The 24,741-nt window shown below is 34.7% G+C and overlaps 1 protein-coding gene across 2 annotated transcripts in view; it reads right to left on the bottom strand.

Annotated features, from left to right (window-relative positions):
• Positions 1 to 24,741, bottom strand: part of EDEM3 (ER degradation enhancing alpha-mannosidase like protein 3) — a 66,248-nt gene that overhangs the window by 25,070 nt on the left and 16,437 nt on the right. For both annotated transcript variants that reach the window (XM_019801374.2, XM_002920848.4), the window contains exons 3-11: positions 23,376 to 23,476; positions 22,631 to 22,670; positions 16,986 to 17,098; positions 15,881 to 16,034; positions 10,311 to 10,445; positions 7,899 to 8,004; positions 3,061 to 3,158; positions 867 to 992; positions 568 to 651 (exon numbers count right to left, since the gene is read on the bottom strand). In XM_019801374.2, the coding sequence (XP_019656933.2) occupies positions 568 to 651; positions 867 to 992; positions 3,061 to 3,158; positions 7,899 to 8,004; positions 10,311 to 10,445; positions 15,881 to 16,034; positions 16,986 to 17,098; positions 22,631 to 22,670; positions 23,376 to 23,476 (957 nt within the window). The remainder of the gene's footprint in view (positions 1 to 567; positions 652 to 866; positions 993 to 3,060; positions 3,159 to 7,898; positions 8,005 to 10,310; positions 10,446 to 15,880; positions 16,035 to 16,985; positions 17,099 to 22,630; positions 22,671 to 23,375; positions 23,477 to 24,741) is intronic.

The following is a 24,741-nucleotide window of genomic DNA, read 5'->3' as shown; positions in this document are numbered from 1 at the left end:
CATAGTGAATAAGCAGGGACAGAATACATACACGAATTTGGAAATTTTTAATGGCACATTTCTGGAAAGCCAAAATGTGTGCGGTTAAGATTTTGCCATAACAAGCTAGCAAGAATATTTATTACTAATATATAAAAACCAGGCAGTCTATGTGATCAGGAAGAGTATATGTTCAATGTATATCATTTTCATAAAATAATCTTTAGAAAATAAAGAGTAAAAAAGTCTTCTCTAGCTGGTGAATATATGTAAAAGTTAGAATGAGACACTAGGTATGCAATGGCAGAGATTAGAAAAGGCTGAGAAATACTAATTTGGGATATTTTCTTTTTTTTTTTTTTTTTCCATAAATGGTCAGCATTACCTTAAATTAGACTTCTCTTGATCATGAGAAAAAGGAAAAACATATAAAGTATTATATAAACAAAAAACAAATTAAATAAACTATCTAACCAGGAAAAGAAACAAATAAAAAAGAATAAGCCAATCCTGAAGATAACATTTGCTATCTTTAAAAGAGCAATTTATAGTATATGTAAATTAGAATTCCAAAGACGATTTGCTTACCTCTGGTAGGAAATTATGTTTTTTAATCACCTGATATAACATTTCATGAGTTTCAATAGCAGGTCTAATATCCCCCTTTAAGACCTAGAAGTCAACAATAACAACAGAATTACCTAATAAAATATGAAGTGATTTTATCTAGAGTCATTATATAAAAAGAAAAGTGTACATTAATAAATTTTAAAATGTGACTCCATTTTGGTAATTCAATTTGAGAGATCACATATGCACTTAATTGTTCTACATTATTACTTAAAAAGTACGGGGTTTTTTGTGGGTTTTGTTTGTTTTTTTTTTACCTGCAAACCTGGAAAAAAGGCGAGCAAAGCATCCATCCAAGTGCGAGCATTCAGCATTGGCTTGTGGATGTGCACATCGAGTAGCAGAGGCGGCTGGCTGATGTACCTCATTATGGCATCGTAGTGCTAGAAGATCACAGTATGCGTTCATGGAAGTAGATGAAGAAAGACGTATTATTTGAAAAACAGTAATTAAATTGCACTGTGAAGAAAGTAAACCTGAATTTATATATAAATAAATTTATTATTAATTAACTATTTAAATATTTAAATTATTCTATATGGAAATCTTTCTAAAATATATATACACTCCCCTGTGTTAATTCTGATACAGAATATTAAAGACTATAGTTAATATAAAATCTTCTGAAGGGAGATCCTATTGCTGTCTTGTGGGACTGGCCCATGGTTGTGGCCAAGGGATGCTCTTATGTCCTCTTGAAATATAGTTACAGGCTTCTGTATTACAGAATTAGTTGTGTTTTCTCCTGTGTATAGGAAATTTGGTCCCCTCTCAGCTAATGTACTACTCCGGTGCTCACCACTACTTAAATTAATGCATTTGATCATTGTTACCACGCTTACAGTCTGCTACATCTGTCTTTTATGTTCGTAAGAACCTTTTCCCTTCTTTTATCATCTTCTCCTAGATATTTCTCAGGTTTGAAAACAGATTGAGCTGTTAGTCAATCCATGATAATGAGCCAACAAAAAAAACCTGNACTGGCCCATGGTTGTGGCCAAGGGATGCTCTTATGTCCTCTTGAAATATAGTTACAGGCTTCTGTATTACAGAATTAGTTGTGTTTTCTCCTGTGTATAGGAAATTTGGTCCCCTCTCAGCTAATGTACTACTCCGGTGCTCACCACTACTTAAATTAATGCATTTGATCATTGTTACCACGCTTACAGTCTGCTACATCTGTCTTTTATGTTCGTAAGAACCTTTTTCCCCCTTCTTTTATCATCTTCTCCTAGATATTTCTCAGGTTTGACAACAGATTGAGCTGTTAGTCAATCCATGATAATGAGCCAACAAAAAAAACCTANTTCCTTAAAGAGAAACCATTAAGGGGCGCCTGGGTGGCACAGCGGTTAAGCGTCTGCCTTCGGCTCAGGGCGTGATCCCGGCGTTGCGGGATCGAGCCCCACATCAGGCTCTTCTGCTATGAGCCTGCTTCTTCCTCTCCCACTCCCTCTGCTTGTGTTCCCTCTCTCGCTGGCTGTCTCTATCTCTGTCAAATAAATAAAAAAAAAAAAAATAAAATCTTTAAAGTATTCAGTTGGCAACTTATTAGGTCTCTTATTGGTTTTTCCTAACTCATCTATTATTTATTATTGAGTATCTGCTAGATGCTAAGACACTGTTCTAACACTTCACATGCACTAGCTTATTTAATCTTTCCAAGAACTCTATGAATAATACTAGTATTCCCATTTTGTGGATAAGGAACAAACAGTGCAAAGTTACTTGCCCAAAGTCAAAAAACCAGTGGTACACCATGATTTAAACCCAAGCAGGACAACTCCCATACTTTAGCCACTATACCATACTGTCTCACAGTAACGTGGGTGAACCGATGGGTGCACAAAGAAATTCTAAATGATTTCAAAAGAATACAGTGATTAGCTGATTAGTCTGCTATACTGATTTCAATTATACAAAGGCAATCCAATCAGGCTCAATAATGCTCCCCCTTCTCCCCTAAATATACGCCTGTAGTTCTGACCCAGACTTCAAGAGTTATAGACCTGCTTTTGAAATGAATACTCACTAGTTTCTCTACATCTCCAAAGTCCTGCAAACTTGGTGTGCTCAAGGACTAGGCCAAACTTCCAAGATTTCAAAAAGAATTGGAATCCAAAGGAGAAAGATAACATAATTTATTTCAATAATTCTCCTCCTTGTGTAAAAGATTAGGTAAACTCAAATCTACCTAGTCTATGATTTACTGGCAGAACTTAAAAACTTCTGATGAGAGATGAAAACAAAACCATTTTGTAAACTAATTTTTGGAATGTATGTAGCTTTGTCCTGTCCCTGTCCAACATCAGGGAATACTGGTAAAAAAAACTAATACACATTTTAAAAAGATTATTTCTCAGACTGTCACTCAGATAATTCATTTTCTATCAAAATCTGGCACTCAAATAAAATTGGCTCTAAAGTTAATATAAAATTAGATCAACTTACTGTATTAAATCTTTCCAGAAAACTGTCATCTCCAAGCAAGACATAGGCTTTCAATAGATATTCATAATATGAATCAATCCCTGCTCCAACTCCACTATCTATGGAAAAAATACATATAAACGTGACTATTAAACAAGTCTTAAAAACTCTTGACGGTACAAATGCAGGTATTAGTACACTAAGAATGAAACATTAGTCTAAACATAAAACTGTTTAAAGGAAAAACTCAGCATTTATAGAAATATTAACCCTACTTTATGAATAACAATGGTTCCTTGCTGATAATGTTTGTATATTTACAAAAAAAGAATCTTACTTTGCAAAATTGGGTTACATAAGTCTTATTTAAAAGCAGGAGATACTAGTTTTAAGAAGTTTCTCAAAGCTCATTTTCTCAGTGAGGAACTCAAAAAAGGAAATATTAGAGAGGACCATTATGCATTTTTAAAAACATTTAGACCCTTTATCAGTAAGACATCAATCTTTACATTTAGAGTAGATATGATATCAAGACTGCTGCTGTTTGGAGATGCCAATTTTAATTGCTGCAACTAACACGGTTGTTATCTTCTTCCTCCAAGGTCATCACTGAGGACCACAGAAGGAAAATAAGAAAACTGTAAGAAACCTGGCGGCATGGGTAGGGCAGGTCGGGGAGAGGGTGGCTTTGGCCTGGAGCAGAAGGCAGCCAGACATGGCTAAGAAAGAATCAAACAGGAGGGATATGCTAGAGTTTTGCTCTTGCTTCTACCCAACCACTATCTTACGACACATCTCCTCCTACACTTGCTACAACTCAGGTCGGTGCTCCAGGTATCCTCCGGATTACTCCTGGGAACAGGCACAATTAGCCTAATAGACATACTAAGGATCGGGAAGATATTAACAATATAAAATAAGAAGAAAAAAAAACCCTTAAGAAGCTCTATACCCTACATGGGGATTGAACACATACTCTACCAACTGAGCCAGTCAGGCATCCCATGAAGAAAAATTTTTTAATCAGGCAGAAATATATGGACTAAAAAATTAACAGTTAAAATAACAAAACAGATGGGATATATAGCATAAAGGATACAGCTGAGGAACAGAACAGCAAACTGAAAGATCACATGTAGCACTCTTCCAGAAGAAAAAAAAGCAGAAAAAAAAAAGAAAGAAAATATAAAGGTAAAATATATGGAGGACAGAAACAGAAGTGATTTAGAATAGCAGGAACTGCAAAAAGAGAGATTAATAAAAATGAAAAGAATATCTAAAAAATAAGACCAGTTTTCATCAATTAAAAACAAAGATTTTAAATAGAAAGGACCTACAGAATATCAAAAGGAGAGCTAAAGAAAATTCTACACCCAAAATTACAATTACATTTTTAGAAATTTCTCTTTGCTTTTGATATTCTTAGTCTCCATAGAGGAAGAGTAGATCACACACATAAGGGCATAAAAATCAAATCATATCAGATTTTTCATACAATGTAAGAAGACAATAGAATTGTATTTTCAAAGACTTGAAGGAAAAGAACTTAAACAGAAAATTATATACAGCCGAACTGTCAAATACGAAAGCATAATAAAACTGCTAGGCATAAAAGGCCTCAAACTATTAAAAGTTACTGAAAACGGGGATAAATACTTAAGTAAGAAGGGCGACAAATCTAACAGATATTGCAAGCAATATACAAGGTTCAAGTGACCAAATACCTTGACAGTTTGTTACCTTTAAAGAAAGAGAAGGAGGGCTGTACTAAGACCAAAAGAAGAAAGAACATATTCATAGTGAATAAGAACTAAATAACTATGTAATATTAACAAAACGGGGGGTGGAGGCTGGGGCTGTGGGAGAAAGAGATAGGGGAACATACTAAAGTTCATGTCTTACTAGGAGGCAACTATAGGCTTCATTTAATAACAAAAGGATTAAAGAGAAAACAGGAAAAGTGGAACACACTGAAATTACAATTAAGATAGTATAAGTCCAAATATATTAAAAATACAAGTAAATGTAAATGGACTGAAATCACCAATTAAAAGACAAAGACTGACAAATTGGCTTTTTTAAAAAATCTATAAATTTTATAAGAATTACACTTAGAGCATGAGCACGTGCAAAGACTGAAAGTAAAAGGACAGAAAAAAACTTATCAGGCAATTAAGCAAAATGCTGCTGATGTAGCTGTATTACTATCAGATGAAATAGACTGTAAGACAAAGAACATTAGAGATGATCACTGCATAATGATGAAATATTTTAAATCATTTGTATGTTTAAAACAAAACATACAAAAATATTTCTCTCAACTAAGAAGAGAAAGCTATTTTAAATGAATGCACCCAATAAAATAGATTAATGCACCCAAAAATATATATATAAAGCAAAACAACTACAGGGAGATATTAGGAAGTCCACTATCACTGTCAGAAATTTTATCCATCTTTCTTAATTCTTGGTAGGTGAAGCAAACAGAAAATCAGCAAAGATCTGAACAACGTTGACTGAGCAAATTGACATATATAGAAATCTATACCCAACAATGAGAAAATATACACTTTTTAAAAAACATGCAAAATGTTCACAAAAACCAGCCATGACTGTGGCGCCTGGGTGGCTCAGTTGGTTAGGCATCTGACTCTTGGTTTTGGCTCAGGTCATGATTTCAGGGTCCTAAAATCAAGGCCTACACTGGGTTCTACACTGAGCATGAAGCCTTCTTAAGATTTACTCTCTCCCTTCCCCTCTCCCTTTGCTCCTCCCCCCACCCTGTGGGCATGCATGTGCACTCTCTCTCTGTCTCTGGGAAAGGGAAAAAAAAACTGGCCACATTCTGGGCCAAAAAGGAAACGTCAATAAATTTTAATGGATAGTTATCACATAAATCGTTAAGTATCATATAGGTATCAACAGTATTTTCTGAAGTACAACTAACTGAATAGAAAATGGACAAAATACAAGAACATCAATATCAAAAAAAGGGAAACCTATATGACCAATAAATATGAAGAAGTGTTCAACATCATCAGTGATCAAAGAAATACAAATCAAACTACAACAGGAAGTCATTTGTATATCTATTTCATGGGCAAAACTTTTGAGTCTGACATTACTCAATGCAGAGGATGTTGGTCCATGGGATCTCTTATATTTTGCTAGTGGAAGTGGTGAAACAACTTTGGAAAACAGTTTTGAAAACAATTTTGACATTATCTCCTGAAGCTGAACATTAACTTATCCTATGATCTAAAAATTCCACTCCTCCACACGTAGCCAAGAAAAACTCTTATACATATATAACAGGAGAAACATACAAATATTCATGGCACTACCATTCACAATAGTAAAATCCAGGAAACAATCCATTTAGATTGGCATTTACCCAGATTATGGTTCATTCATCCAATAAAATATTATACAGCAGTCTTAAAAAAAAAAAAAAAAGAACTACACCTTCATGCAACAATATGCAATATATTAAGTGAAAAAAGTCTCAAAAGTATGCATGATGTGGTATGATTATATAAGGTTTAAAACAAAACAAAAAATATACTTTTTAAGAATACATACAGATGCAATAAAACTTTATCAAAAGCAAATGATCAGTAGAAAATAAGAATGTTGACTATTTCAGTTAGAGAAGGCAGAGGTATGGGATTGCAGAGGCAGGAAGAGTCAAGGATCATATGCACAAGTGTATGTTGTCATGTAATAGCCCATTTGTGGGTCCTTATTACATTATTAAAAATAAGGGACACCTGGGTGGCTCAGTCGGTTAAGCATCTGCCTTTGGCTCAGGTCATGATCCCAAGTCCTAGGATCGAATCCCATGTCGGGCTCCTTACTCAGTGGGGAGCCTGCTTCTCCCTTTCCCCCCTCCCACTGCTCGTGTACGCACTCTCTCTCTCTCTGACAAATAAATAAAATCTTAAAAAAAAATGACTAAGTAAAATGGNTCGGTTAAGCATCTGCCTTTGGCTCAGGTCATGATCCCAAGTCCTAGGATCGAATCCCATGTCGGGCTCCTTGCTCAGTGGGAAGCCTGCTTCTCCCTTTCCCCCCTCCCACTGCTCGTGTACGCACTCTCTCTCTCTGACAAATAAATAAAATCTTAAAAAAAAATGACTAAGTAAAATGTGCCATGCATGGACCAATGATGAATGTGTTAAAAACCAAGGATTATGATTAATTTAAAATTAATTCTAATTAATTTGCACCTGAGTTCCAAGTAAGTTTAAAAAAAAAGAAAAGAAATGGCAGAATTCTGAAGCCAGAATTCAGATTAGTTTCAGGGACCATTTAAATAAAATTTGGAAAAATCTTACATAATACTAAATAAACAATAAATAAGATAATCTTACTAAGAATAAATATTCTACTATATTTCCATTCATCTATGCACTATAGGGGTGTCTTATAAGATAAAATTATATTCTTTATATAATTCTATATCCTGTTTGTTCATGTAACATTTATCTCATGATTCCAATTCACTTCAATAACATCTAGTGGTAACATTAATAAATACAGATTTCCACTTAATGTGAGATGATCGAGGTATTCTGATTCTCTAGTTCTCAATGAAACTAGTTCTAGTGTTTCATCCATATCTTGTATCTATAATGCAATACCCATTAAGGTATAAAGTAAAACAGTAAGTCTATCTAGAATGAGCGTACTGTTATCTGGTCCCAAAGAAGAAAATCAGGTTAAATTAAAATTCCAGCAATCTGGTGAAAAACTATGCTTTATACTGTCTCAAAGATTATTTTAACAAATGAAAATCCTGTATTTCCCAACCATTCTGAAGATATGAAGGCTTGATTTAAAAAGCCGAACCTACATACCTTTTCTTACCCAATCTCCAGTATGAATATTTATAGTCACACCCACTAAATTACTACTTCGCTGTCTTTTTTCCCAGAGAAAATCAAGAGCTTTTCTTGCATATTCCTATAATTAAAAAAAAAGAAAAACATACTTGAAGAACTGCACATCTCTGGGAAACAGGAAACAAAGAAACAAAAGTCAAAGGCTCACAGAATATTTTAAGGATTGTATAAAATTCCTATGATAATCATTAAAATACATATATACATTAAATTAAATTTCCTTACAAGTCAAATCTTGGCTCTTTTTCAGCCAATCAAGACTAGGTAAAAAGAATGAGTCTAAAAATACTATTTAGTGGCAGGGATCTCACTTTGAGACCATCATGTTCATCTAATACTTCTAGTGCAAGTTCACATTCACATACATGTATTCTTAAATTATATTAATTGCTGCCATAATTAAATGCGCTTGTTAAAGTAATTTCTATCATTTAAATACAAAGTGAAAATCTCCTTACATGCTCTTATTTAGAGAATTAGAAGAGAATTCCAAAGTTGATATGTCATCTCTGAAACACAAACAGGCATTTCAAGAGCCCACTTTTACATAGCATGCAACTTTGTTAGTGAAGAGTAAATAAATTCACCAGTATTCATTTGACAATACCAAACATAACTTTATGACAACGTTTTTCTTTTTTTTTCCACTTATTTTTACCCATTGGCCACTAAAGTAAAATAGTTTCTGATCAAATTCTTAGCTTTCAATAGAAAGATGTTATAAAATATAAAAGCATAAGACATGTAAAGGAGAGTTTCTAAGTTAAACTTAATTTCAGAACATGAATCTATTTAGCACTGGAGAAGTACTTCTACAGAAGAAAAAAAATTAAACCAATTTGCCACTTTGCAGATTTAAGAACAGAGTATAAAATAGTCTTAGCTCTTGATTCAACTTATTTATGCTGATTTTTTAAAACAAAGCAAACTATGGCTTTAATTAAATGCTATAATTTCGTTTCATAAAGATTTCCCTGTTCCTATCTTACAGTTAAGAAAACAGGCCCAGTGAAACAAAGATTTAACCAAAGTTTAAAACTGAATTATAGAACAACTAGTATGAGAATTCCTCACGTCTCTTTATATATTAGACCAAAAGTCAGCAAACTTTTTTTGCCAGGTAATAAGTATTTTAGGCATTATGGGTCCATACAGTCACTGTCACAATTACTCGACTCTTGTCACTTTAGTACAGATGCAGTCATAGTCGCAAATAAATAAATAAGCATGGCTGTGTTTCAATAAAACTTTATTCACAAAAATAGGCAGTGGCTAGATCTGGCCCCAAGGCTGTTGTTTGCCAACCCTGTATTAGATCAATGCTGTCAACTGCATCAGGCTGCTTCTCTCACAATAAATTACTGTATATTCATGAAGTTAAAAAGATCATAATTTTCAAATAGATTTACTCGTAAGTACAAAATACACCAGTGGAAAGAGCATGGGCTTTGAATTTAGAAAGGCATGGGTTCTAATTCCAATTCTACTCATTCACCCATAGCTGTGCATCGTATCCTCTTTGAGTCTCACTTTCCTAACCTATAAATGCATCAGTATCTGAGTTTGTAGTTCAATTAGACAGTGCAAAAGTGACTATACTTTTCAATGAAAGGAAAATATGTCAGCAAAGTACAGAATAAAAATTAAACCAAACGTGATAAATCTGTCCCTGACACTCTGAACATACAGACGCACAAAGACCACTTGACTTGTTTTACTAACACTCAGAGAAAGTCTTTAATGCTAGTATGTGGTCCCTATTTCTGCTTGCTTTATGTGTGCTGTTTGCTGAATTTTTAAAAATTTTCCTAAGTCATATGTTTGAAAAAGAGGGTGTTTTGTGATATTATTGCACACAATAACATGCTTAAACATACAGATAAAATTAAAAGTGTGAAACATAGCTAGTGTACAACAAATTACTTGGGGAATATTAAGTCTTTTGGATAAGAAATAACATTAACCTTGGGGTAAACAAACTTACAGATATGACTTTCTATCAAGAGAAGTGCAAAAATTTCACTATTTCGTGAAGTTTTCAGAAATGCAATAGACCATCTAGAAGTATAACAAATAAAAAGTTTTTCATATAAGACATTTGTGATATCAAATTCCTATAATATGGCTAGAAATCTCCTAAGAATAAACCTAAAAATGTACAGTTTGTGAACAAATGCAAAGTTGTCTTAATATATATCTCACAATGACTTCTAGGTTTTTGAGAAAAACCATATGTGGAATCTAGACAAAAGTTCACTAAAATGACAGTAATCATCCAATTGATAATCCTCATACTTGAGCAATGAAAAAAAGATATAAAGTTAGTTATGCCCAATACCCAAGAGATCAAAGACTATGAAAGCAAACCTCAAATATTGTTGCTCCTGTGAATCGACTTAAAGCTGCAAACTCAAGGATCAAGGTACCTGCACAAGCTGTACAGGTATCTGTCTCAGTTCCCGTCCGCGCTTCTGGCTTTCTAATACCAAACTTTAAATTAATCTAAATAAAATCAGAAGATTATCATTAGCAACTACAGAGAGAAAATGGCTTCTGGGTAAGAGATTATTTTCAATCAAGATTTTTCATCAAATCATGGAAATAATTCACAAAACATCTAAACACTGAAATTTGATGATCCTTGTGACTTTCCAATTTAACATCCAGAGAAGTACATTCTACACATATAATATCCATGGGGTAAATAGTTTTCATTTATTTCCTTCCTCAATTAGACCAAAATTCAGTACCCATATGAGAATTACACAGAGAAAATACCTCCTATAACAATTTTATTCTCTGGACAGTTTGAACTAGTTAGTACAAGAACAGGAAACTAGACTAGCTCTAAAAGAAATTAGATTTAATTGAGAATTTACGAAAAACCAGTACTATATTAGTCCTTCACAGCAAAAAAAAAAAAAATGATTAAGTTACGGTGTATATTTAAAAGGAGATTAAAATTTTGTTTACAGGTTTTAAAAGTTTTGAAATATAGACTATATGGCCTTGCTGACAGGGTATCAAACAACACAAAGAAAATTTTTTCGAAGGAGTATTTTTTTCTTATAATTCAAAGGCAGCCAAATTATACTACATTATAAACTTAGATTAACCAGAACCGAACTGATCAGAAACTGATTAAAATTCGAATGGTCTTCTGCAGTCCAAATAAATAACAAAAAAGCAAGCATATACCCAGGATTTCTCATAACAATAAAAACATCAACTACAAATCATGTTTCCAGATCAGTTATTATTCAGACTCTATAAGAAGCTCAAATAAATTCCTATTTCAACTTATCCGCAGAAATCAATTGCTGGGTATGCCTATTACCTTAACAGGGTCCAATCAACACTCTAGGAATATCTAAACAAGGAGACAGGGATAATACCCACTCATTACCAATAAACAAACAACAAAAGTGAAATGTAGGTGAGACACAGGAGTATCCGGATTGTTATGTTGGCCATTTACCTCACTTTCCAAAATGTCACTTGAGGCATTTTACATCATGTTCCATGTCCTATTAGCCTAGAAGCATCTCTCTATCCCCACTCAAATTCATAATTATCTCTACCATTTATAATTCTGAAAGAATAAATGGCTTTAGGTAGTTCTGCACCAAAAACCAGAATGGAAACCATCCCTTGTCCTCTTATGTCACCTATATCTCTACCAACAGAATTAAAATTGATGTTAAGAATAAACTTTAAGTGGCTCAGTCGGTTAAGCGACTGACTCCAGTGCAGGTCATGATGTCAGAGTCCTGGGATTGAGGCCTCTGTCAGGCTCCCTGCTCAGCGGGGTGTCTGCTTCTCAATCTCCCTCTGGCCCCCCGCCCCCCCACCAATCTGTGCTCCCTCTCTCTCTCTCAAATGAAAAAAATCTTTAAAAAAAAAAAAGAATAAACTTTAAAATGAAGACATCCTCAATAATAAAACATTTACATCAACTGCACTAAGGTAAAGTAATAATTTTTATAAATATTTGCAGTAACAGTCAATAGTGAAAAATATTTTCTGGTTAGTTCTATTAATTATTACAATCAACTGATAAATAGTTATCTACTATGTAGGGATTATTATGTTAAGATACAAAGTAAATGAAAAGATCCTTGCCCTTGGGGAGCTTAAAATCAAGACAGAGCAAATACGACAGATATATATAAATGGAGACGGTAACTAATAATGGAAAGTCATGAATAAATGCCAAACAAATGGAACTAGCAACAAACGCTAAGATCTAAAAATCAGAAGAAACATCACTGATATTTGATAAAAATATCACTGGACTGGGAGTAGCTGAGAGCTAACAATGGCAAAGTCCAGGGAAGTAGTCATGAGAAAGCAAAGGCAAGACAGAAAGCATTTATATCCCACTTTTAGTATCTTTTAACAACAAAAAAAGGAAATACTTTGACTCACTGAAGTTCTGTACATTAAAAATATTTAAGATGGTCGTATACTGCATTATAGTCTTTACTGACCCAAGATGGTCACTACTAAATAATGTAAAAGGACTATTTCTTAATACAACTATATATAGTATCATATCATTTCCATCTCTAGATCTAAAGATCTACGTTATTAAACAATTTCCAAATGCAAACCTCCAGGGGGCACTACCATTTCTATAAGAGGAGGAAAAGGGGTTGAACGTCTTTTTTGCTTATGTTAATCCTCTTGTTGACTTTTGCTCTAGAGGCTGGTTAGATAAGCTGCAGTTGTCCTGACTAGATGTCAGAGGACCAGTGTAGAAAGGGCACTGGTAGGGGCATCTGTCTAGTCATGTAGAAGTTAAAAACAAAGAGCTTATTGCCCTTTACTTGAAAGGCTTCAGACAAAAAGGGTTAAAAGTATAATAAAGGTTTTGAACTTAGAAGGAATTTGGAACCTGGTTTCTTCCTCCTGGTCCTATGTTCCTGGGAATCACAAAGTGGTTCTTTTTTTATTGAAAGGTAGACGTTTAAATTACCTACACTAAATTTATCTACGTTATGTATTTGCTATACCCAAAAGACCCCTAAAATATGTACAAAATCAAAATGGAATTCCCATTAACCCTATGTTTTTTATGGATATAACCATCTATCTGACCTTAGAAATGAGATCTTAAATGAAAAACTGGCACAGTGCTTTTAATTAACTTTGAGAAAATGGTATCACAAAGAGTGAACTACCTCTAGGGCTTATATGTAGTTGTAACAAATGACCATTAACCACTAAAATATCATTTCTGTTCAGCGAATTCTTGAGTTGAAAACATTAATGCAGTACTATCAATTATGTATGCATATCTAAGAGAGACTTAGTAAAACCTCGTAAGTGTGAAGAAGACAGGATAGGAAGACATTTAGTTTCTATCTGTAGTCCTCTTGTAAAAAGCAATTTCAAAAATTTTCTTGATACTTAAGAGTATAAGAAAATGTATTATTTTCTTATTTTACTATTTTACTATAATACTCTCAGTAGCTACTGTTTTAATTCCTCTCCTGTTTCTCATGTTACGACAAAAGTGAAGAAATGCCAGATTCCCCAAAATTTAGCACCTCCAATTACAACAAAAACTAAAAGTATTTACTAAAAGTAAATTCAATTAAATAAACATCTAGGTTATTTGAAATAACTTTGTTTTTAATTTTAATATGCTAAGAAAATAAAAAGATCAACAAACAAGTTTAACCACACTAAAAAGCAAAGAAATTCACATTAAAACAATTTTTTTCTCATTCAACTGGTAAAATAACAAAACACACTGTTGGCAACATATACTATTATAAGTAGAACCTTTCTGGAGAACAACTGGGCAATAAGTACCCAAAGCCTTAAAAAACATTCCCTATTTCTATGACTTACCATTTCCTCTCCTAGTAATTTATCCTATGGAAGAAGTAAAAAGATCTGTATAAAGGTGTTCACAGAAGAGCTATTCAAACTATCAAGAGTGAGAAATTTAAATAAGAAATTTACTAAATACTCTGTTTCACAAAACAAAACAAAAAAAAAGCATAGGTCACAATCCACTAAACTGGTGGGTAAAGTAATATGCTATGACCTCCAGTTTGAAAAGCACTGCTCTAAATTATGCTGGCTCTCCAGTCAAAGGTTTCTTGATGGTGAAAGTGAGTCTTACTTGATTTATACTGGGAGAAAAGTTATTCCAGGTAATGGAGATGACAGGCCTAACAGCATGGAAATGGCAAGAAAAAAAGAAAAACACACCTTCGCTGTTTGGGGGACACTAACAGATTCTTTGGCTGAAATGGAACACGCATTTCATTGGGGTGTGAGGTGCTGAGAGGTCAGAAAGTCTATTGCCAAACCATAATGAATTCTGAAAGTTAAGAGATACTCTGTACAACAGAGAGTCAGTAGAATTTCTGAGGGTAGTTTGATAAAAATTGTTTTAGTAAGATTAATTTTTAAGTCTCTAAATGATGAGGGAGCAGAAGGCTAGCTGAAGACAGAGCATAAGCCTACACCCTGCAACCTCCCCCACCCCCTCACTCCTGGGTGGGCTACGTGATGTTCCTCTAGGAAGTTCCCAACCATCTTCATGTTATCGCCCCGCTAGAGGGAAAAACAACCTTAACTTGACAATGGCCAGGCCTCCAGTATCCTGTGAGTTTTCTTTAACATATGAAAATCCTTTTGAAACCTTCCTTTTTCCTTACCTCCCCCAACCCCAGAGTATATAATCAGCCACCCCTCGCAACCCGGGGCAGCAGCTCTTTCTGCCCACGGGTCTTGTCCGCGGGGCTTTAATAAACCACCATTTTGCACCAAAGACGCCTCGAGATTTCTTTATTGGTCGTCAACTCCGGACTCCACCCCAGTGAACCTCACCTCGCTGATATCCCACAACCTCATCATAAAGAATAAGACAGAGAGAAAAGAGTACGATAGGCATTAAGAATAGTTTAGGAATTATACTGGCTTCAGCTAACATACCAGCAGTAAGAGAAAAATTATCAGAACTTAGTAATGGCTGAGGTGTCTAACTTGGACAAGAGGGAGAAAGCAACAGTATTAATAAAGAAACAAATCAGGGGCACCTGGGTGGCTCAGTTGTAAGCATCTGCCTTGGGCTCCGGTCATGATCCCAGAGTCCTGCGATCAAGCCCTGCTCCCTGCTCTATGGGGGGTCTCTGCTTCTCCCTCTGCCCCTCACCCCGCTCAGGCTTTCAATCTCTTGCGCTCTCAAATAAATAAATAAAATCTTTTTTAAAAAATTAATAAATTGACATAGAAATCTTTTTGCTTTAAATATAACATTTTCTTGGGGGCAAAACAGAACTCCCTCAACTGACTTGGCTGCCACGTCTCTTTAACAACACCAGGAATCTCAAAATGAATGGTCCTGTGTTTTCACCTAGTTTGAACCCTTCCCTCCCTTTTATTCTCCCACATTACATACTTTAAGGATCTGTTTGCATCTAATTCTATTGTTTTCTAAAAACACCTCCTTTTGAAGCTCTAAGATTTCAACACACCATGCTACTACCCTGTGGTTCTCATCCTGAGTCTCTGAACACTCTCTTTTCCAATGCTCTGCTTCCTCCTCATTCCCCTCTGTCCTGTGTTCTCTCCAAATCCTCTCTTCTGGAAAGCCAACACCCACTCTCACTGTTTCAACCGTATCTTCTGCACAAATAATTCTGTGCCCAAATTCTAGTCTGGCGTCTGTTTCTTCCTTCTGCAGCATAATCTTATCTGTTACGTGGTGACACATAAAAGCCTTAAATGAATCTAAACTCTCATACCACTCAAATGCAAAACTGAAATATCAATATAAATGTTTTATATAGTAGCTATGAAGTATTTTTCCTCAGCCTCAAGCAGGTGATGAACAATGGCTCCAATTACAAAACCTCACGTTTGTAAGACAGCAAAGGAAGTACATTAAAACTGCCGTATTTTTCAGAATTACTTACTCTTGGATACGGAAGGCCACTGGTAGTATTGAAAGCTGGTAAAAGTTTGTAACCCAACTGCTTCGCCATTTGGAGAAGTTCATCATTGTACCACTGCATGTACTCTCCTTTTTCTTTCAGCATGATTGCCAATGAGTGTCCACCCAAAAGACCCCTACAATCACAGAGATGAAACATTATCCACTTCTTACAGATACTTAAACAGTATCTAAAAAGATGTGGGTATCTTGTTACCAACAATTTAGCACACATAAGGAAAGATCTTAGAAGAACTTCTTTTTTTTTAACCTAACTCTGACTACTCATTTTATAGCAAAACACAGTACAAAAAAGTTTTAGATGTTCTATCTGCTGTAAAGTGTTCAGCATTCTGAAACACCTTAAAATTTCTTAAAGAGCCTTAAAAAAAAGAAGAGTATCTTAGAAATCACTTATTTTAACAAACCTGACATTTGATTCTAACAACTTTTAAATTAATGATATCATCATGCAATCTTTAACTCTTACAGTATAAATTAAATAAACCTCTTCAACTCTGTATTAAATGTAATAGATTAACAAACTCTGTGAAAAGCTACAATAAATATTGCCTGAACTGAAAAAGATTCACTTTACCTGTCTGACAAAAGGAAATGTGTTACAGTAACATAAAAGTAACCATTAAATACAAAAATTTAATAATGTTGAAACTTAATAAATCCTGTAATTCAGTATTTTTAAATGTTCTGATAGCACTTCAAAATGTTTAGTTGACAGGTAGTATTATACATGTAATTTCATTTGGCCTGAACAGGTGCTAAGATTAGCAAACTACGTAAACTAGCAGAAAAACCTGAGATATGGCTAATGTGCAAATGTTCAACCTCTAATCCTTTTTTAACAACACACAGAGATTACCTTTGATTTGAGTGTGCAACTATTTCCAAAGTCAGCTGCTGTCTGTGCCTAATACAATGCAAGGTCATCCCACAGCCTCCGTTTCATAATACCCCAACTTTTCTTTTAAACGTAAGAAATATCTTGCTTTATTACCATCAAGAAATAAACAGTGTACCCTAGGCTTTTCTGTTATTAAAATTATAGCTTTAGTGTCTTACATACTCACCCAAGAACTCTGATGTTCGTTTCAAAGACTGATACAACTACATCATTATCTAAATTAACATCTCTTAAAACTTTTTTCACCGCATCTTCAAATTCTTTAGTTTTATTTAATACCTAGGAGAAGAAAATTATGAAAATAAAGTTCTTTTCTACCAAGTCAAAGAGAAATAGTGTTAGAATGAACTCCTAAAAGCAAGTTAATACATTAAAACTCTAAAAAGTGACACATACAAAATGTTTCCCTTAAGCCAATGACAAAAACGTGGTATCTAAAATCCCCCAAAAGTAAATGCCTACATTATAAGGAATCTTTATATATTTCTTTTTTAGATATAAGGAAATCATTAAGACTTTAAAAAACAATCATCATCAGAACTGTGAACTGGTTTCTTAATATATAACCCACGACCTAGAGAGCTACATGAGATGAGCTCTAACAGGATTTGGTTTCCAAGTCAAAACAACACAAACATCATCCTATTCACCAACCATCATTTTAAAGGTTGCTCACTCTCAAAAGAGAGCACATCCTTCAGAGAATAACTGATCCTAAACCACACACCACCGGCCATCTTCACCTGCGGCCGCCATGACCCCTAACCGAGGAGGATTATAATGTAATCAAGAGCAAGCTCGTTTTGAACTCTAGTTCTTTCATTCACTACCTGTGTAATCTCCGTCAAGTGACTTCCATCTCTGAGCCTCTTCCCTCATTAATAAAAAAAGAAGTATCTACTCTTATAGGATTGTTTTCTTAAATGAGGTAATACATATAAAGTATTTTCAGTAGAGTGCCTGACTTAATAAGCGCTTAATATCATTACTACTATTGATGAGGGAACAGAAGGCAAGCTGAGGACAAAGCAGAAACTGACACCCTGCACCCCCCCTTGGGATGTATGTGACATTCCTCAGGCACTCCTGGCTGCCCTAAAGGACAAAGAAATAGTTAACCTATAGATACCACAATCCTGCAAGACTTAAGTCTCCCTCAGTTTTACAAATGTCTTTAGCAGTTTAGAAGAACGAAGCATTTCTATCAATAACCTAGCTTCCGGAAGGGAATGTAGATACAATTAAATATCCTTATAATCTGCAGCCTCCAGGAAGTGCCCAACTATCTTCATGTTAATGCCTTACTAGAGCGGTAAACAACCTTAACTTGACAATGGCAAGGCCTCTGGTATCTGTCTTCTTTAACATATGAAAGTATTTCCTCAACCTCCCTTTTTTCTTACCTTCCCCAACCCCATGGTATATAATCAGCCACCCCTCACAACCCTGTGCAGCAGCTCTTTCTGCCCACGGGTCCTGTCCCCATGCATTTAATAAACCACCAATTTTGCACCAAAGATGCCTCAAGAATTCTTTCTTGGTCGTCGGCTCCGGACTCTACCCCACTGAACCTTACCTGTATTCCATAACCTCATCATTTTTTTTATTATTATTATTATTATTATTATTATTAATTATTATTATTATTATCATGAGGGTCTAGAATCCTGACTAGGTTAAGAATTCTGTGGATTCTTGTGATCAGTTCCATGAAGGAGCCAATGCATTACACAGTTGCTTTGATTTTTCAGTCAAAATCAATGCTGTGTCAGAGAGCTCTCTTGCTCAACTACTGACCCCCAAATTTAAAACCAGAACTAGACAAGATCACTTGACTCACACTCTAGCTACAACCCATTGTGCTTATTGCTTATCACACTTTCGAGAGTCACTGACGACACATTTTGTAGTGACCGGAACATTCCAACTGCCAGACCAGAAAAGCCCTGATATCAATGGAATGCCTAGAAGGCCACACCCTACATGTTCCCTTCCATGCCCACCATCATGTGCTGAACACCAACCGACCCCCCCTGCCCATGATCACGTGCTCTCTGCCTGCTCTCTTGCATGTACCCCACCCCCCAACCTCTCCTTATAAAACTCTAGGTGTCCACCTTATCTGAGGAGAGGTCAGTTGTTAAGGCCTGTGCCTGCCAGCTCCTCTAGCTGCCAACACCCGAAATACATCTGTCACCTTCTCTTTTCCAAACCTTCCTCTCTTGAGTTATTGGCTTCTCTTGCCCCAAGTTTATCTGAGTCTGTTCAACAACAGCGTTGGCACACCCAACCAGGAGCTATGCTTCTGATTTGTCCAGCTCCTTCAGCATTCCCCCGGGAGCGAGCAGCTGGCTGGGCCAGGCCCTACCTGTTCATTTCCTGAGTTAGTGGTTGTGATAGACTCTTTCACTAACTGCTACACAATTACATGTTATTTAGACACCAGATCCATTAAAAGTAGTTCTCCTTTACTTGATTGTTTAATCTTTTTGTTTGACAATATTTTATAGTGCTTTTTCACTTGATTTCTCTCATTAAAAATTCTAATTTAAGTATAAAACATTCCATAAGAATATCTAAAATTCAAGTAAAAGTAAAATTTAGGCTAAGTCCTGAGTAAAATATACTATCAAGCCTGCCTTTAAACTGACTGCTTTTCCTTGTCAATCTCTAAATCCATGTAAATTCTGCAAGCAACAAGTGCAGATGCATGTAGCCCTGAATCACTTTTAGAATGAAACATAACTGTGCTACTGCCCACTCACCCACTCATACACTTGTTAGTATCATTTTGTTAATCTTATTCTTCTTCCTAGGTCTACCTCCTGAGAATTACTGCCAAGAAGTATACCAATGTTCTTTGTTTCAAAGGAGAATAGAAGTGGAAGAGTTCTCTTTCCATAATTAGTTAGAAAAATTTATTCCAACTGCTCTATTACTTAATGAGCTTTTTAAGTTCCTAGCTGATAACAAAGATGAATTCAGGTCTCCTCCTTTCCCTCATCATCTTTAATTTGTTTCAATATCTTTCTTTATACAGATTTCATGGTAATATAGAATATAAAGATAAATTTAAATTTAGTTCTTGGCTTCATTACATCAATAAAAACTAGATGGCTAGAATTAGGAACAGATTAAATTCAAAGATCTAACTATGATAACAGAAATCTACTTAACATATTATGGTATAACCAAAACAAAAATAGTAGAGTTGCATGTACTGTCACACATATTATGTTCTATTAATATTTTCAAATAAATAAATCACAAAATGAAAAAAATTATCACAAAGTAAAGGCAAAGTATATTAGAAATATTAATAAGTGTATTAATAAAATGTACCAAAACAATTCCTTTTAAATGTAGGGAAAAAATTTCTAAACTAATTATTTTGTTTAAATTAAAAAGAAATTGTTTAAAATAGTAATAAAAACTCAAAGTGAATTTTTATGTTTCAAAGTTCATGATGATATGTAATAAGTCACTTAGGTTATTCCTACTTGAAGAGACTAAAATTTAAAGAGTTTATAAAGTATCACTCTTTAAATGTAAGACTTTATCAATCTTTCTTAACTCTTCTTGAGGGTAACTTAAAAAATAGGAGTTACTTATCTGAATCTGAACCAAAGATCAATAAGAAATCATACCTTATAGTTAACAGGAAACTTAGATACCTTGTCTAGGCCCTTCTGAGGTGAAAACAGGAGCCCAGAGAAGTTAAATAATTTGACCAAGGTCACACATATTAGTACTGTGTGATCACTTCTCGTTTCTACCTGCCACAAGGAGCCAGAACTCAAGTTTACACCACACATTATGGAGGGTATGGTCTGCTAACCAGCAAGGGCAGCACCACCAAGTGGCAGCTTATTAGAAACGCAGAATCCTGGACCCTACCTTCAGTCTACTGGATCAGAATCTGCATATTAGTCAGATCCCTAGGTGACTTGTAGTACGTTGAAGTTTAAAAAGCACTGCATCATTATACAGTAGTTCTCAAACTTTAGCACACATCAGAATCATCTGGAAGCTGCAAAAAACAGACTGCTGGGCCTCACTCCCAGACTGCCTGATTTAGTATGTCTGGGATGAGGTTCTAGAATTTTGCATTTCTAACAAGTTGTCAGGTACTGCTGCTGCTGCTGGTCCTGGGATCATATTTTGCGAAACAATGCCAAAGTACATAATTGGTATAACCTGAAGGATAGAAGCTTTGTAATTAATGGCTACTCAATTAGAAGCCAACAGATTTCTAAATTTAGGAAAGTTATGCGGCCTGAAACTACCTTTTTTCCTTCATTTCTGATAAGATTTTTTAAAGCATATGATATCTGAGATCCATGTTCAAGAAAAATCAACTTACAGAGAGATGATGGGGAAGTTGCTACATGGAAAGAATAAAGCCAAGCTGACAGAATGAGAAACAAAGTGAAGTTCACCTGTGGTCTTTCCTAACACACAGCTACTGCTCCTCACTTACTCCTCCATGTCAAGGTAGACCTGAGTATAACCCAGCTACAGTTACAAGTACACCACCTAGCTTCTCCCAGGGTGGAATTTGTGCCTCCCAGGATATTTTGTTTACCTCAGTCTTTCATTTATAGAGGAAGCCCTATTCTATAGCAGAACACATAGGACCACTAAACCAAAAATAAGGCATACAAATATTCTCTTATTCTCATAGTCATGATAATATAGTTCCCGCACTCCTTTAATTTCTGAAAAACAGAGTCACAACTTTTGAAACCCTGACCCAACTGTAAAAGTTGTAAACAACTGCAGTCTTCAGAACAAAAAGGTCTTCTCAACCAAGGCTGCATTTTATAAACAAGGAGAAGCTTTAGAGGCATAAATAATAATGCCCAGCCCCACTCCAAAATAATTATATTAGAGTAACTTGGGAGAAGGGGATAGTTTATAAAACTTCCCAGGCAATCCTCCTAAGGTGCTGGTACAGAAGGAAGGAGGGAAGAGAAGGGAAGGGAAAGGGAGGCCAAGGGAACAGGAAAAGAAAAGGGAAAAAAAAAAGAAAATGCCCAGTGAAAAAAGAATGTAGAAACAATATTGGGAAGAAAAGCTTGGTTCTGAGAAATTCCTTCTCCCCAAAGATTTTTTTGTTTTGTTTTTTAAAATATTAATCAGTCCTCCAGAAATTTACTCAAAGTTGAGAATTAGGTCTTAAGGAAAATCCTGAAACAAGCCTACTTTTTATTGTAAGTGATCTCAAAGTAGAAAATTAGACACTGTATTTAGAAATCATGACATGTGGAACCCAATCTTTTCCCTCTGCCATTACAAACCATCCCCAACCAGAATTAATTAAAATAATTTTGTATCCCATGAGATAGAAAAGGATTGCCAAGAAGTGATCACTTGGTGCTAAAAATCACCAGTGGGAAAAAAATCTTTTTAATGAACATAAGAATTCTAGTTTAACGATTTCAGTATCATTGTGGCATACCATTCTGGAACAAGAATATCCGTGGTATTTTCTAGAATTAATTTCTTCCAATAGCTTCAACCTCCTTGTATAATGGGGAAATAACCTTCCTGATTAAAAGTGCCATCACATAAGCTAACATACCTATAAATTATTTCAATATTTCCATGATTTCTGCACACTTTCACTTGATATTCATATAACATAATCAACTCAATAGAGTGAAAGAGCTATTTAGAAGCAAAGCTCAGAACACCTTAAATTCTGACAACTTCTACTTCAGACTTACATAATGACTGTATTCATAATATTCTGAGCGTGCAAATTATGAAATTTATAAAATAAGTAAATTCGAGAGGAATCAAACCTACCACAAGAGTGTCCAAAGAATCAATCAGTGTCAGGGAAAATCTAAGAAACAAGTATAACGAGATACAAACCATTAGAATTCTGAATATTTTATCCATGAATGTATAAGCAGATGTATCTAAGCCTTATTAACTGGAGTTTCTATTAGCTAGTACTTTCATGCATCTATAGTACAATGTAACCTATAAAGCACTGAAGGGACCTGAAAAGGCTTAACATTACATTTAATATTTAGTGTACCTACATTATCTTTCAAAATTAATAGATTCATTAACTCTTTTTTGAAGCAAATAAAAATATTAAACCATCAAGGTGCCTGGGTGGCTCAGTCAGCTCAGGTCATGATTCCAGGATCCTGGGATCAAGCCCTACACTGGGCTTCCTATTCAGCAGGGAGTCTGCTTCTCCCTCTCCCTCTGCCCCCTCACCCTCTGCTTGTACTCTCTCTCTAATAAATAAAATCTTTAAAAAATAAAAATAAAAAACAAATATTAAACTATCAACACTTTATAATGTATCAATGACTTTGTATACATTTCAAAAGTTATACTCATCTTAGCAATTTAACTTTTCACTGATCTAGGAGGAAAACTGACTTTTTATAAAAGATAACATAAGAAAATAAAAGAGTTTAATGTTAATACTTAAAGCAGTCCTTGAAATTTAACCAACCCCCAGAAATACAACTGTAAGCTGCAACGACTTCGGAACCCTGAGATGCCACACCATCCACGTGTTAATACTCACTTTCCCAAGGCATCATCAACATCACCCCGACTTGGCTCCTGGCCTCTAACACGACCTCTACAGGTTAAAGGCATGAGTTCATCAGCTGGGTAAGCATGTTCCTGCAAGGAAAATTATAGTGAGTCACTGAGGAAAATAAAAGAAAGCAAACATCAGTAGAGGACACAACCTTCTTGCAGATATTTTAAAAAAAAAAGTAAGATAAAAGTTGGTCAGAAGTTCTACTATTCTTAGTCTATGGGATCTTCTTTTAAAAATTTAGTTATAAATATAATACACACTTAAGAAAAAAATACTAAAAAATATTTCTTTAAAAATCTGATAATCTGTTTCAGCTCCACCAAATCTCATTCCTTAAAGTAACTACTATGAAGATTGGCATTTATGCTTCCAAATTTATCCACATACATTAAAATACAGGCACATACATAATTTACATTTTATCTACAAACAGGTGCTCATGCCATATGCACACATTGCTCTAAAATTTGTTTACTTAAATCACAGTGGGGTTTTTCCATGCTAGAATTTTATAAACGTATTTTTTAACTACAAAGTGATCATTTAATATTAGCTAATATGTTCTAAGCACTGAGTACTTATGTTCTAAGCACTGTTCTACACAGTTTTCACTTAATTATCACACCTCTGAAACAGATTCAATTATCTATTTTACAGATGAGAAAACTGAGGCCAGAGAAGTAAGGTCACAGAATTAAGCCCAGACATGCAACTAGGAAATGATGAATCCAGAATTTAAGCCCGGCAAGCTGACTCTAGAGCCCATGATCCTTCATGGTACCTGCTCCTCACAGTATTTCAAAGTATGGATACACTAATATTTATTCCTCTATTGAGAAACATGTAGATTGAACTCAATTTTTCACTCTATAAACAATGCTACAACGAACACCTATATGCATATATCTTTAGCACATACGCTTATATTTCTATAGATTAAATCCCCAGAATTAGACCCAATGGGTCAAAGGTATGGATATTTAATTTCTGATAGCTATCAAACTGAAAACACTAACTTACCTCCCTACAATACTCTAACATAGGAGATGACCAATGATTTATATTTTGCCAATCTTCTGAATAAAAAATGGCATCTCAGGTTTTATTATTAATGAGGATAAACATCTTTTTGTATTAATCATTGCTTTTTTTTGAAATGTCTGTTTATATGTTTTGTCCATTTTCTATTGTCTTATTGGGCAAGACACTATACATTATGTTATATATAGTAAATATATTTCTCCTGTCTTTTATCTCTTAACTTTGTTTTGGTGCTTTTTACTTTAAGCTTTAAATATGTAGTTAAGCCTATCAGTCTAATAAAAATATATTATTATAAAAAAAT

The sequence above is a fragment of the Ailuropoda melanoleuca genome, chromosome 8, assembly GCF_002007445.2.
Source record: "Ailuropoda melanoleuca isolate Jingjing chromosome 8, ASM200744v2, whole genome shotgun sequence".
NCBI lineage: Eukaryota > Metazoa > Chordata > Mammalia > Carnivora > Ursidae > Ailuropoda > Ailuropoda melanoleuca.
The sequence above is the reverse complement of the archived record's forward strand: the minus strand, read 5'-3'. Positions and strand labels throughout refer to the sequence as shown.